The sequence below is a fragment of the Salmo salar genome, chromosome ssa12 (genome assembly GCF_905237065.1).
Source record: "Salmo salar chromosome ssa12, Ssal_v3.1, whole genome shotgun sequence".
Classification (NCBI taxonomy): Eukaryota; Metazoa; Chordata; class Actinopteri; order Salmoniformes; family Salmonidae; genus Salmo; species Salmo salar.
Genome location: NC_059453.1, coordinates 72,841,139 through 72,856,117, shown reverse-complemented (window position 1 = coordinate 72,856,117; position 14,979 = coordinate 72,841,139). Strand labels below are relative to the sequence as shown.

Sequence of the window (14,979 nt, the reverse complement as noted above, 5' to 3'; positions counted from 1 at the left end):
CAAGAGTGAACAAGGAGTACAGGAGGGGACTGAGCATGCACCCCTGAGGGGCCCCCGTGTTGAGGGTCAGCGTGACGAATGTGTTGTTACCTACCCTAACTTCCTGAGGGTGGGCCGTCAGGAAGTCCAGGATCCAGTTGCAGAGGGAGGTGTTTAGTCCCAGGGTCCTTAGCTTAGTGATGAGCTTTGAGGGCACTATAGTGTTGAACACTGAGCTGTAGTCAATGAATAGCATTCTCACATAGGGGTTCCTTTTGTCCAGGTGAGAAAGGGCAGTGTTAAGTGCAATAGAGATTGCATCATCTGTGGATCTGTTGGTGTGGTATGCAAATTGGACTGGGTCTAGGGTTTCTGGGATAATGGTGTTGATGTGAGCCATGACCAGCCTTTCAAACCACTTCATGGCTACAGACATGAGTGCTACAGGTCGGTAGTCATTTAGGCAGGTTACCTTAGTGTTTTTGGACACAGGGACTATGGTGGTCTGCTTGAAAAATGTTGCTATTACAGACTCAGTCAGGGACAGGTTGAAAATGTCAGTGAAGGCACTTGCCAGTTGGTCAGCGCATGCTCGGAGTACACGTCCTGGTAATCTGTCTGGCCCTGCAGCCTTGTGAATGTTGACCTGAATGTGACCTGTTTAAAGGTCTTACTCATATCGGCTACGGAGAGTGTGATCACACAATCGTTTGGAACAGCTGATGCTCTCATGCATGTTTCAGTGTTGCTTGGCTCGAAGCGAGCAAAGAAGGAATTTAGCTCATCTTGTAGGCTCGTGTCACTGGGCAGCTCGCGGCTGTGCTTCCCTTTTGTAGTCTGTAATAGTTTGCAAGCCCTGCCACATCCAATGAGCGTCGGAGCCAGTGTAGTACGATTCAATCTTAGTCCTGTATTGACGATTTGCCTGTTTGATGGTTTGTCGGAGGGCACAGCGGGATTCTTTCTAAGCATCCGGGTTAGAGTCCCACTCCTTGCAAACGGCAGCTCTACCCTTTAGCTCAGTGCGGATGTTGCCTATAATCCATGGCTTCTGGTTGGGGTATGTACGTATGGTCACTGTGGGGACGATGTCATTGATGCACTTATTGATGAAGCCAGTGACTGATGTGGTGTACTCCTCAATGCCATAGGAAGAATCCCGGAACATATTCCAGTCTGTGCTAGCAAACAGTCCTGTAGCTTAGCATCTGTTCATCTGACCACTTTTTTATTGACCGAGTCACTGGTGCTTCCTGCTTTAGTTTTTGCTTGTAAGCAGGAATCAGGAGTGTACGTGTCTGTGTGTGGAGTAAAGGTGGTCTAGAGTTTTTAATGTGCTGGTAGAAATGCGCTTGTAGAAATTTGGTAAAACTGATTTAAGTTCCCCAAAATTAAAGTCCCCGGCCACTTGGAGCGCCGCCTCTGGATGAGCTTTTTCCTGTTTGCTTATGGCTGTATACAGCTCATTGAGTGCTGTGTTAGTGCCAGCATCGGTTTGTGGTGGTAAATAGACAGCTACAAAGAATACAGATGAAAACTCTCTTGGTAAATAGTGTGGTCTACAGCTTATCATGAGAAACTCTACCTCAGGTGAGCAAAACCTATAATCTATGCCAAGGCGCATTGATGCTGTTCTGGTGGCTCGTGGTGGCCCAACGCCCTATTAAGACACTTTTTTGGTGTTTCCTTTATTTTGGCAGTTACCTTATCTTATTCATTGCAAGTCATGACACAACTGGTATAAATTGTGGCCTGGTATCAACTTTACACTTTGAAGTATTTGATGTTATCATTACCTTCTCAGTCTTCAGATAGATGTCACATAAAGTGTATGGGATGTATTTTAGACTGTTTATATGGCCTATTTCTTTGGCATTTCTCTGGGGGGGAGGACTTCCATGGACAACAATCAAATTCTGGGACAGTTTGAGCTGCTGCTGCCAGATTGGGCCTCTATTCCCTTTTGTATTTCTGTCTGTGTGTCTTTGAGCCTGGACCAGTAGTGATTTGGCACTCTTTCAAAATCAAAATCAAATGTTATTTATCTAATGCTCCGTAAACAACAGGTGTAGACTAACAGTGAAACGCTTACTTACGCGTCCTTTTCCAACAATGCAGTTAAAGATAAGATTTAAAAAAATATAAATTATATATATATATATATATATATATATATATATATATATATATATATTTAAATAGTGGCACAAGGAATAAATACACAGTGAATAGTGAATAACAATAACAAGTATAAATAACAGGGCTATATACAGGGAGTACAAGTACCGAGTCAATGTGCTGGGGTACGAGGTAATTGAGGTAGCTATGTACATATAGGTAGGGGTAAAGTGACTAGGCAACAGGATAGATAATAGACTGGAGCTGTAGCGGCAGCGTACGTGAAGCAGTAGCAACAGCGTGTGTGTGTTGGGTCAGTATGGATGTGTGTGCATATTTTGTGTGTAGGCGTATGTAGTGTGTGTGTGTGCGTGTGTATGTGTGTGTTGGGGTGTCAGTATAAGTATGTGTGAGTAGGTGGATAGAGTCCAGTGTGTTTGTATAGAGTCAGTGCAAGAGAGCTAGTTATTGTTTAGCAGTCTTATGGCCTCTTTGGAGAGAAAGAGGGGATAGACAACTTTCATCCTGAAAATCCTCCCACTCCCTAAAACATGTCACATGGAATGCAAAATAGGGGTTGATTTAATTTAAGGGTAACATCAATCTTTAGGGGCAAAGGATTTAGGGGGCAAACGAGTAATCTTTTTTGAATAGTTTTAATGTTATGTTTTGTCACTGGAGTTAGATGGTGTTCCCATGAACCCATTCCACTACAAACGGTTCACTGAATAGCATCTTGCAACATTTTGCTATTTTGGGATACGTTCAATTTGGCCATTGTTTGATGAACAAGGAGACTAGAGACTTTATTCTATACTAAACAAAAATATAAACGCAACATATAAAGTGTTGATCCCATGTTTCATGAGCTGAAATAAAATATCCCAGAAATGTTTCATATGTACATAAAGCTTATTTCTCTCAAATTCTGTGCACAAATTTGTTTACATCCCTGTTAATGAGCATTTCTTTTTTGCCAAGATAATCCATCCACCTGACAGGTGTGGCATATCAAGAAGCTGGTTAAACAGCATGATCATTACACAGGTGCACCTTGTGCTGGGGACAATAAAAGGCCACACTAATAAGTTTTGTCACAAAACACAATGCCACAGATGTCTCATGTTTTGAGGGAGTGTGCAATTGGCATGCTGACTGCAGGAATGTCCACCAGAGCTGTTGCCAGAGAATGGAATGTTAATTTCTCTACCATAAGCTGCCTCCAACGTCGTTTTAGAGAAACTGGCATTACTTCTAACCGGCCTCACAACCGCAGACCATGTGTATGGCGTCGTGTGGACAAGCAGTTTGCTGATGTCAACGTTGTGAACAGAGTGCCCCATGGTGGCACTGGGGTTATGATATGGGCCGACATAAGCTACGGACAACAAACACAATTGCATTTTATCAATGGCAATTTGAATTCACAGAGATATCATGACGAGATCCTGAGGCCCATTGCTGTGCCATTCATCTGCCACCATTACCTCATGTTTCAGCATGGTAATGTAACGATCTGTACACAATTCCTGTAAGCTGAAAATGTCCCAGTTCTTCCTTGGTCTGCATACTCATCAGACATGTCACCCATTGAGCACGTTTGGTATGCTCTGGATTGACACGTACGAAAGAGGGTTCCAATGCCCGCCAATATCCAGCAACTTCGCACAGCCATTGAAGAGGACGTGGACAACATTCCTCAACAGCCTGCTCAACTCTATACAAAGGAGACTGACTGGTTTTCTGATCCACACTCCTACCTTGTTTTAAAGGTATCTGTGAGCAACAGATATATATCTGTATTCCCAGTCATGTGAAATCCATAGATTAGGGCCTAATGAATTTATTTCAATTGACTGATTTCGTTATATGAACTAAAACTCATTAAATCTTTGAAATTGTTGCATGGTTTAATACAGGGAAACTTATATCAGTTCTACCAGCATGTTACATGTGCAACCAGAAGGAAAAAAACTCTAGATCACCTTTACTCTACACACAGAGACATGTACAAAGCTGTCCCCCGCCCTCCATTTGGCAAATCTGACCATAACTCTATCCTCCTGATTCCTCCTTACAAGCAAAAACTAAAGCACGAAGTACCAGTGACTTGCTCAATACGGAAGTGGTCAGATGACGCAGATGCTAAGCTACAGGACTGTTTTGCTAGCACAGACTGGAATATGTTCTGGGACTCTTCCGATGGCATTGAGGAGTACACCACATCAGTCACTGGCTTCATCAATAAGTGCATCGATGACATCATCCCCACAGTCGTCCCCACGTCGTCCCCATACAGTACATACGCCAACCAGAAGCCATGGATTACAGGCAACATCCGCACTGAGCAAAAGGATAGAGCTGCCGCTTTCAAGGAGCAGGACTTTAACCCGGACGCGTATAAGAAATCCCGCTATGCCCTCCAACTATCCATCAAACAGGCAAAGCATCAGTACAGGACTAAGATTGAATCCTATTACACCGGCTCAGACACTTGTCAGATTTGGCAGGGCTTGCAAACTATTACGGACTACAAAGGGAAGCACAGTCGCGGGCTGTGACCCTGAAGCAACACTGAAGCAACACTGAAGCATGCATGAGGGCACCAGCTGTTCCGGACGACTGTGTGATCACGCTCTCCGTAGCCGATGTGAGTAAGACCTTTAAACAGGTCAACATTCACAAGGCCGCAGGGCCAGACGGATTACCAGGATGTGTTCTCCAAGCATGTGCTGACCAACTGGCAAGTGTCTTCACTGACATTTTCAACATGTCCCTGACTGAGTCTGTAATACCAAAATGTTTCAAGCAGACTAGCATAGTCCCTGTGCCCAAGAACACTAAGGTAACCTGCCTAAATGACTACTGACCGTAGCACTCACATCTGTAGCCATGAAGTGGTTTGAAAGGCTGGTCATGGCTCACATCACACCATTATCCCAGAAACTCTAGACCCACTCCAATTTGCATACCACCCCAACAGATCCACAGGTCTCAAGTGCAATCTCAATTGCACTTCCTGACTGGCCGCCCCCGGGTGTTCACCCATGACTACATTACATGGCCAAGCACGACTCCAACACCATCGTTAAGTTTGCTGACGACACGACAGTGGTAGGCCTGATCACCGACAATGATGAGACAGCTCATAGGGAGGAGGTCAGAGACCTGGCAGTGTGGTGCCATGATAACAACCTCTCCCTCAATGTGATCAAGACAAAGGAGATGATCATGGACTACAGGAAAGGAGGGCTGACCACGCCCCCATTCTCATCGACAGGGCTGTAGTGGATCAGGTTGAGAGCTTCAAGTTCCTTGGTGTCCACATCACCAACAAACTTTCATGGCCCGAATACACCAATACAGTCGTGAAGAGGGCACGACAATGCCTATTCCCCCTTAGGAGACTGAAAAGATTTGGCATGGGTCCTCAGATCCTCAAAAGGTTCTACAGCTGCACCATCGAGAGTATCCAGACTGGTTGCATCACCGCCTGGTATGGCAACTACTCGGCCTCCAACCGCAAGGCACTACAGAGGGTAGTGCGTACGGCCCAGTACATCACTGGGGCCAAGCGTCCTGCCATCTGGGACCTCTATACCAGGCAGAGTCAGAGGAAGGCCCTAAAAATTGCCAAAGACTCCAGCCACCCTAGTCATAGACTGTTCTCCCTGCTACCGCACTGCAACCATAGCGCCAAGTCTAGGTCTAAGAGGCTTCTAAACAGCTTCTACCCTTAAGCCATATATCTTCTGAACAGCTAATCAAATGGCTACCCGGGCTATTTGCATTGACCCCTGCCCCATTTTTACGCTGCTGCTGCTCTCTGTTTATTAGCAATGCATAGACACTTTAACACTATTACATGTACATATTACCTCAATTACCTCGACTAACCCACATATTGACTCTATACCGGTACCCCCTGTATATAGCCTCGTTACTGTTATTTTATTGTTGCTCTTTAATTATTTGTTATTTTAATTTTTTTATTATTATTATTATTTGTTTATTTTTTACTTCAGTTTATTTAGTAAATACTTTCATAACACTTATTTTTCTTAAAACTGCATTTTTGTTTAAGGGCTTGTACAGTGCCTTGCAAAAGTATTCATCCCCCTTGGTGTTTTTCCTATTTTGTTGCATTACAACCTGTAATTTAAATTGATTTTTATTTGGATTTCATGTAATGGACATACACAAAATAGTCCAAATTGATGAAGTGAAATGAAAAAAATTACTTATTTCCCAAAATTCTAAGAAAATTAAACGGAGAAGTGGTGCGTGCTTATGTGTTCACCTGTCACGACTTCCACCGAAGGTGGCTCCTCTCCCTGTTCGGGCGGCGCTCGGCGGTCGTCATCGCCAGTCTACTAGCTGCCACCGATCTTTTTTCTTTTTTGTTTAGTCATGTCTGTTTTGATTGTTCACCTGTGTCTTGTTTAGGTTGTTTAGTTGGTGTATTTATTCTCGCCCTACCCATTTTGTTTTGTGCGGGTTTGTTTTGTGTTTTCCTGTCTTTGGTTTTGGGTGGCGTTAATTTTGTTCATTTTTTTTAACAGGTGTTTTTTCCTAGACTAAGTTCTAGATGTTTTTGTGGACTGCCATTTGTCTGTGCCAGTTGTGTTTGATGAACTGTTAATAAATACGCCTTCTCCGTATTTACTCCTCTCCTGTGCCTGACTTCTACACCCACCTCTCGTAGAGAGTTCTGACATCACACCTTTGCTATGAAGCCCCTAAATAAGATCTGGTGCAACCAATTACGTCCAGAAGTCACATAATTAGTTAAATAAAGTCCACCTGTGCGCAATCTAAGTGTCACATGATCTCTCACATGATCTCAGTATATATACAGTACACCTGTTCTGAAAGGCCCCAGAGTCTGCAACACCACTAAGCAAGGAGCACCATGAAGACCAAGGTCAGGTCAGAGACAAAGTTGTGGAGAAGTACAGATCAGGGTTGGATTATAAAAAAATATCCAAAACTTTGAACATCCCACAGAGCACCATTAAATCCATTATTAAAAAATTGAAAGAATATGGCACCATAACAAACCTGCCAAGAGAGGGCCGCCCACCAAAACTCACGGACCAGGCAAGGAGGGCATTAATCAGACAGGCAACAAAGAGACAAAAGATAACCCTGAAGGAGCTGCAAACCTCCACAGCGGATATTGGAATATCTGTCCATAGGACCACTTTAAGCGTACACTCCACAGAGCTGGGCTTTACAGAAGAGTGGCCAGAAAAAACCCATGTCGTGTCTTTAGTATCGTTAAAGGTGAAGACTGTTATTTTATCAAATCAATTCTCTGTAATTAGTATTACATGATTAACTAATCATGTAAATGTAATTAACTAGGAAGTCGGGGCACCACGGAAAATGTTCAGATTACAAAGTTAGAATTTTCTGAATATAACTCTTCAGATACTTTAATATCTGATCAAGTAGTCTTCTATTAATTAATTGTTATTATTACCTTCGTCTGTCTCATCTGAACGTCGTAAATTGTTGGTTATCTGCATGAACCCAGCCTTTACTATAAATCATCCATACACCAATTGGCTCAATTATTTATTTACTAACTAATTAAACAATTACAGAATATACAATACATAATAACATTATACCATCCCTAGTGGACTAAACAAAAACAGTTAGATTATAACACTATAGATTCAGAGAAAAGAGAAGGGGGTTTTGGAAGGAAGACTAAAGGACCTGGGAAGCTTTTCTCACATAAATACATATGCCACTAATGATCGCTCATTCGGGAAAGCAATGCATTGTATTCACATGGTCTGAGAGGTTCATCTCACTCTGGAGATTGGTCCACGTCGGTCAGTGTTCTCGTACTAGATTTGCTACCTTTCCAGCTGCAGTCTGTAAGGCTGTCATCTAGGACTCACTTCTTCATGAGTGATCAATAGGTCAGAGTTCATACCATTTCACATGTAGAGCAAGCTCCCATGTTTCCTGGCCTGTATGGTTGACATTAGAATTAGCCCTTTTTAACGTGAGGACAAATCCTCACGGTATTCGGAACTTAAGTGACTTTTCGTTATGTAGAGTGGATATTCAACTTTTCGCCACCACAGCTCACGCTGGGGTTTACTTAGTTCAACGTGAATTGGGTAACGGGGGCTCTTATAGAAATGTAGAAAAGGGGTTGGTTCATCATTTCCAACCAATGCCTATTCGCTTGGGTGTGGCTACTGTCTTAGTTAAACTTTACAGGGAAGACGATTTTCTTATTTTAAAAGTTAACATCACATTATATAATTTCGCAAATAGTTTCATCTTTACTCATTCGTTTTATACAAGAATTAGATGCAAACCTCATAACTGAGGGACCTGTATGAACAGAGTTAGGGTAATGTGGCTGTATTGTCTTTCATAAGGTCACAAACAAAACCGACCGGGTCGTTGTTGGCTTCTCCACCGACTGTTTACACATTCTCCAAAATAGGAGTATTGTTCAATTCTCTAATTCTGTGACGTAGTAGAATTGGGCGGGAGAATCTCTTTGTCTTACTGTGAAACTCTCTCTCAATTGCATGGTCAGGGAGAGTCTCTGTGGTATTTACGACGTGGTTGTAAGGTCGTAAAACTGCCCCTGTTCACATCTCTGCTAGCCAATTCACTGAAAGTGCTAGCGTCATGACAGGGTGAATACTTTTGCAAGCCACTGTAAGTAAGCATTTCACTGTAAGATCTACCTGTTGTATTCGGCGCATGTAAAAATAAATGTTTAATTTTTGTTCAGTATATTGTATCACCAGCTATATCTACTGTAGGGGGCTGTTCCTTTCTGAAAGGATGTATTAGTATTCATAGCCATGCATACAAAGTTGTGTTAAGCAGAGTTTTGTCCGCCCGGCAGAGAGTAGAGAGGAGAGAGAGGGAACATGATGATTACTGAAGCTCAGCGCCAGTCGAGCCATTTCAAAGCCACTTTTCCCCCCACTGTCAGCCAGGGGACTAGGCTCACATCCAAGACACTGAAGATCTTGTCTCTTCCTTCTCTCTCTCCACTCTTTCCTTTCTTTCTCCTCTTCATCTTTTCCAACTCCCAGCAAACTTTCACCTGCTTTCACAGGATGACTCTCAAGTTCCTGTCTCCTCTCAAACTTTGTGAACTTCCTCTGTTTTTACAAAGTCATTGGGGGGTTGGTTAGGAGATGCTCCTGAGAGTTTTCCGTTAAAAACTCTCACTCAAATTTTTGCATTGAGACTTCACAGTTCCTTTGGAATATAAGCTTTTGGCCTATGCTTGGTTGTCATTGTTGCGGTGAGTGTCTATCATTGTTTGCATATTATATAAAACCTTTTGTTGTCAGTTTTATTGTGTAGATGAGGTGCCTTCACAGGAGTGACTGATGGAAAGGGAAGGCATATTGTTTGACCTCTATCCTATTGACACTGTAGTACACTGGCCCTGTAATAACACTGTGTGTCTCTGTCTGCTCAGGGAAGGTTCTGAACACAGACCTGCGCCACTACCTAAGCCTGCAGTTCCAGAAGGGCTCGTTGGATCACAAGCTGCAGCAGGTCATCCGAGACAACCTCTACCTGCGCACCATCCCCTGTAAGTCTCCTCAACCTCTGCTCCTAGGCTGCATGTGAAATGGTACCCTATCTCCTAGTGCACTACTTCTGACCAAAGCCCTATGCAGACCATGGTCAAATGTAATGCACTAGAGCGGATACACAACACCCCGCACACGGACCCCTCACACCACCCCTAACACCACCCCTCACACGACCACTCACACGGACCCCTCACACCACCCCTCACACCACCCCTCACACGGACCCCTCACACGGACCCCTCACACCACCCCTAACACCACCCCTAACACCACCCCTCACACGGACCCCTCACACCACCCCTCACACCACCCCTCACACGGACCCCTCACACGGACCCCTCACACCACCCCTCACACCACCCCTCACACCACCCCTCACACGGACCCCTAACACCACCCCTCACACGGACCCCTCACACCACCCCTAACACCATCCCTAACACCATCCCTAACACCACCCCTCACACCGACCCCTCACACCACCCCTAACACCACCCCCTAACACCAACCCTCACACCACCCCTCACACGGACCCCTAACACCACCCCTCACACGGATCCCTCACACCACCCCTAACACCACCCCAACACCACCCCTCACACCACCCCTCACACCACCCCTCACACGGACCCCTCACACGGATCCCTCACACCACCCCTCACACCACCCCAACACCACCCCTCACACCACCCCTCACACAACCCCTCACACGGATCCTTCAGACGGACCCCTCACACCACCCCTAACACCACCCCTCACACGGACCACTTACACCACCCCTAACACCACCCCTCACACGGACCCCTCACACCACCCTTCACCCCACCCCTTACAACACCACCCTTCACACCACCCCTCACACAACACACTTCACCGAGCCAGGTCTCGCACACACACCTAAAGCTCACCATGACAGCAAAAACGAAGAAATCCTCATAAACCCAGACGTTGCTCCAAATTGCAGTCTGTGATTGTGGTCTTTTATACGAAAGCTTTTACTCTAAGTGGTGCAAGATTTGTGTTATTGAAACAATCAATCTACAAATTACGTTCAATCTGAATTACTTTCAATCTGAATGACCTTCAATCTGAATTACTTTCAATGAGAATTACTTTCAATTTGCATTAACTTCAGTCTGAATGACCGTTAGAGCCTTCAGTTAAGAATAGATATAGAGGTGCTAACCTCTCCTCAATGGTCATAATAGATGTGTGCTAAGAGTAGGAAAGGAATGTGGTTCTGATAGAAGACAGGATAAACATTCATGGAGAACAGAGACCTTATCTCCAAATGATGTAGTAATTATGTCATTATTAACACACATTATGTGACAACATTTAGAGCATAATATTTACCATTTCATTTTTCCAAAGAAGGACCATCTCTAATAAGAACAGCAACATGTTTGAGCGTACTTAAGGTTTTAGTCACACACAGTCCCACTGTTCCTCAGGCTATGGCAGACAGTTCTACGCGGCACTGTCACAAACACAGCGATAGGCTCCCTGCTCTCCCCCACAGGGCTGGAATATGCTCTGTCTTGTAGAGTGGGGAATTGTAGGCAGAAGTGGGACATTTTTTTTATGGGAAGTAAGCCACTTACCTCTCATGTATATTTACACATTTTGGAGAGGAGGAATATTTATCCCACTATCAATCAATCCCTTCTTTCAACCACTTTCGATCATATGTGAGTTGAAGATTTCTGCCATCTCTTGGACAGTCAACGTACGTACAGTGGCTTGCAAAAGTATTCACCCCCCCCTTGACATTTTTCTTATTTTGTTGCCTTTCAACCTGGAATTAAAATAGATTTTTGTGGGGGTTGTATCATTTGATTTACACAACATGCCTACCACTTTGAAGATGCAAAATATGTTTTATTGTGAAACAAAGAAGAAGTAAGACAAAAAAACAGAACTTGAGCGTGCATAACTATTCACCCCCCTCCAAAGTCAATACTTTGTAGAGTCACCTTTTGCAGCAATTACAGCTGCAAGTCTCTTGGGGTATGTCTCTATAAGCTTGGCACATCTAGCCACTGGTATTTTTGCCCATTCTTCAAGGCAAAACTGCTCCAGCTCCTTCTAGTTGGATGGGTTCCGCTGGTATACAGCAATCTTTAAGTCATACCACAGATTCTCAATTGGATTGAGGTCTCAGCATTGACTAGGCCATTTCAAGACATTTAAATGTTTCCCCTTAAACCACTCAAGTGTTGCTTTAACAGTATGCTTAGGGTCATTGTCTTGCTGAAAGGTGAACCTCTGTCCCAGTCTCAAATCTCTGGAAGATTGAAACAGGTTTCCCTCAAGAATGTCCCTGTATTTAGCAACATCTATCATTCCTTCAATTCTGACCAGTTTCCCAGTCCTTGCCAATGAAAAACATCCCCACAGCATGATGCTGCCACCACAATGCTTCACTGTGGGGATGGTGTTCTTGGTGTGATGAGAGGTGTTGGGTTTACGCCAGACATCGTGTTTTCCTTGATGGCCAAAAAGCTCAATTTTAGTCTCATCTGACCAGAGTACCTTCTTCCATATGCTTGGAGAGTCTCACATGCCACATGCCTTTTGATGAACATATTCTTTTCTTTAAGCAATGCTTTTTTTTCTGGCCACTCTTCCATAAAGCCCAGCTCTGTGGAGTGTATGCTTAAAGTGGTCCTATGGACAGCTATTCCAATCTCCGCTGTGGAGGTTTGCAGCTCCTTCAGGGTTATCTTTGGTCTCTTTGTTGCCTCTCTGATTAATGCCCTCCTTGCCTGGTCCGTGAGATTTGGTGGGCTGCACTCTCTTGGCAGGTTTGTTGTGGTGCCATACTCTTTCCATTTTTTAATAATGGATTTGATGGTGTTCTGTGGGATGTTCAAAGTTTCTGATTTTTTTTAATCCAACCCTGATCTGTACTTCTCCACAACTTTGTCCCTGACCTGTTTGGAAAGCTCCTTGGTCTTAATGGTGCCGCTTGCTTGGTGGTGCCCCTTGCTTAGTGGTGTTGCAGAGTCTGGGGCCTTTCAGAACAGGTATATATATACTGAGATCATGTGACACTTATATTGCACACAGGTGGACTTTATTTATTATGTGACTTCTGGACATAATTGGTTGCACCAGATCTTATTTAGGGGCTTCATAGCAAAGGGTGAATACATATGCATGCACCACTTTTCCGTTGTAATTTTTTTTTTTTAAATAAGTAATTTTTTTTCATTTCACTTCACCAATTTGGGCTATTTTGTGTATGTCCATTACATGTTATCCAAATGAAAAATCCATTTAAATTACAGGTTGTAATGCAACAAAATAGGAAAAACACCAAGGGGGATGAATACTTTTGCAAGGTACTGTACACCTGTTTGTGCCTGACAGTTTCTGTCTCCAGTCTGTGCTCCTAGTTTGTATACTTCCTTCGTCTTTCTTACTTTACCTGGCAGAGTGAAAGCTGTTCTTTCTCACTTTAAAGCTTGAGTTAGTAAGTACATCATTCTATCAGTGCTGAATGTTTTATGTTGTGCTGTAATAGAATTCACTGTGTCTCTCTGTTGGTGTGTTATTCTCCAGAGGCTAACCTGCCAGATCTCTTAGGGGATGGACACAGCTCCTTAGAACTCATCTCATGGCTATATGGGATTTTACAGACTTATTAGTGGATGGCGACAATCGTTAATTGCAGAATGAAATGTCTATTTCAGGGATCTACTCGTCTTTCTCCACACGTTTACAGTATCTTGTTTTATATTTCTCCCAGTCCTACAGTTAAGGTTCTAGATCACAGAGCTGGAATCCACCATCCATCAGCTACAGTGACCTCACCGCATGACTGTGAATCCATAATTCCCTCTGTGAATTACTGTCTTAATGAGTGAGTGACTAGAGTGACTGAGACAGAAAGACTGAATGACTCTCCATCACTCTCTCTGTCTTTTAACCCCTTTCCGTCTCTCTGTTTCTGGCATTCTTGCCTTCCATATCTCTCTTTCTTTCACTCCCTCTCTATCCCTCTCTCTTTCACTCTTTTACTTGGAATCTTTTTTAATTCAAGCCTCACTCAAACATGCATTTTATTCATTTCTATACTTCCAGCATCTAGAATACACTGCTACCACACAAACCAACATACCTTTTGTGTTGGTTTATGGGATGGTAGTAAATCCCATCCCATGTCACTGTGCCAATGACCTAGTTTCACAGCTCTAAGTGCTGTTGGTCAGAAACATCTATCTATCTGTCCTTTGCATCTGTGTAGTATACAGTCCTGGAAGGCTACTCTATCCTTGTGCTTTTGAGAGCTAGCTTTCTATCACTTTGGGATGATAATAAAGATGATGCTCTGTTATAAAACCCAAACATTACCCACTCCCCTTGGTGTGACCATGGCACAGCAGTATTATGGGCTCTGTGAGGGCAATGAAAGATGGGACAATCAGGAGGGGAGAGAGAGAGAGAGAGAGAGAGAGAGAGAGAGAGAGAGAGAGAGAGAGAGAGAGAGAGAGAGAGAGAGTGCTCACAGGACCTTACCGCATGCCATGGTAATCCCTGAGTCTCCTTCATTGGGCCTCAGACTGCCTCAGACTGCCTCCACATCCTCCAATATAACAAAGGCGCAGCAGGAAGCTCTTAAGAGCTCATAAGGGGACAAAGATGGGAGGCAGTCTCCGAGAGGGAAAAGGGCCTCTGGTCGCACTCAGTCCAAGTACGACTTCCCTTCCCTGAGGAGACACAGCCTCCTGAGCCCCCCTCTCAGCTGCACTCTCTTTTTCTGCTAGCTTATGTTGACTTGGTGAGAGGGGAGTGCAGTACTGCACCCGGCCAGTGTGTGGCATCAGTTAGGCTGTCGAAAGGCAACTGGCTCTGCTGATTGTGCTCTTGGTGACATAATACCATTGAGTTTAGTTTTTGGCATGAATATAGTTCAGTGCCACGCAAAATTAGGTTTTATTCTGAGATCTTTATAAGAGACATGCCATGACCTTGAATTACATGATTTTCCTGAATTTGTGTCAACCAGTCAACCAGTGTGTGCCCAGTGGGACAGTTCTTGAGTAAGCTGTTTTAAATTCCTGCACACTTATAAAAAATGTATCTTTAACCCATTTTCTCTTCTTCAAAGTAAATGCTATGGCCACAAAAATACTGAGGCTCTTCATTTTTGCAATACTTTTTTCCCTCTGTATTTGACACACGAATCCCAGTGGCATTTTCGAGTGCCAAGATGAAACAATGCAAAAAAATGCCATGTTATATTTCTGGTCCTCTTTTTCTGAGTGAAACCGCCTCT

At 43.8% G+C, this 14,979-nt stretch overlaps 1 protein-coding gene across 5 annotated transcripts in view; it reads left to right on the top strand.

Annotated features, from left to right (window-relative positions):
* Window positions 1-14,979, top strand: part of LOC106565872 (membrane-associated guanylate kinase, WW and PDZ domain-containing protein 3) — a 192,737-nt gene that overhangs the window by 128,567 nt on the left and 49,191 nt on the right. For all 5 annotated transcript variants that reach the window (XR_006758080.1, XR_006758079.1, XR_006758078.1 and 2 more), the window contains exon 2: window positions 9,575-9,691. Coding sequence is in view for 1 of the 5 variants with exons in the window: in XM_014133506.2 (XP_013988981.1) it covers window positions 9,575-9,691 (117 nt within the window). In the remaining 4 variants the exon portion in view is untranslated. The remainder of the gene's footprint in view (window positions 1-9,574; window positions 9,692-14,979) is intronic.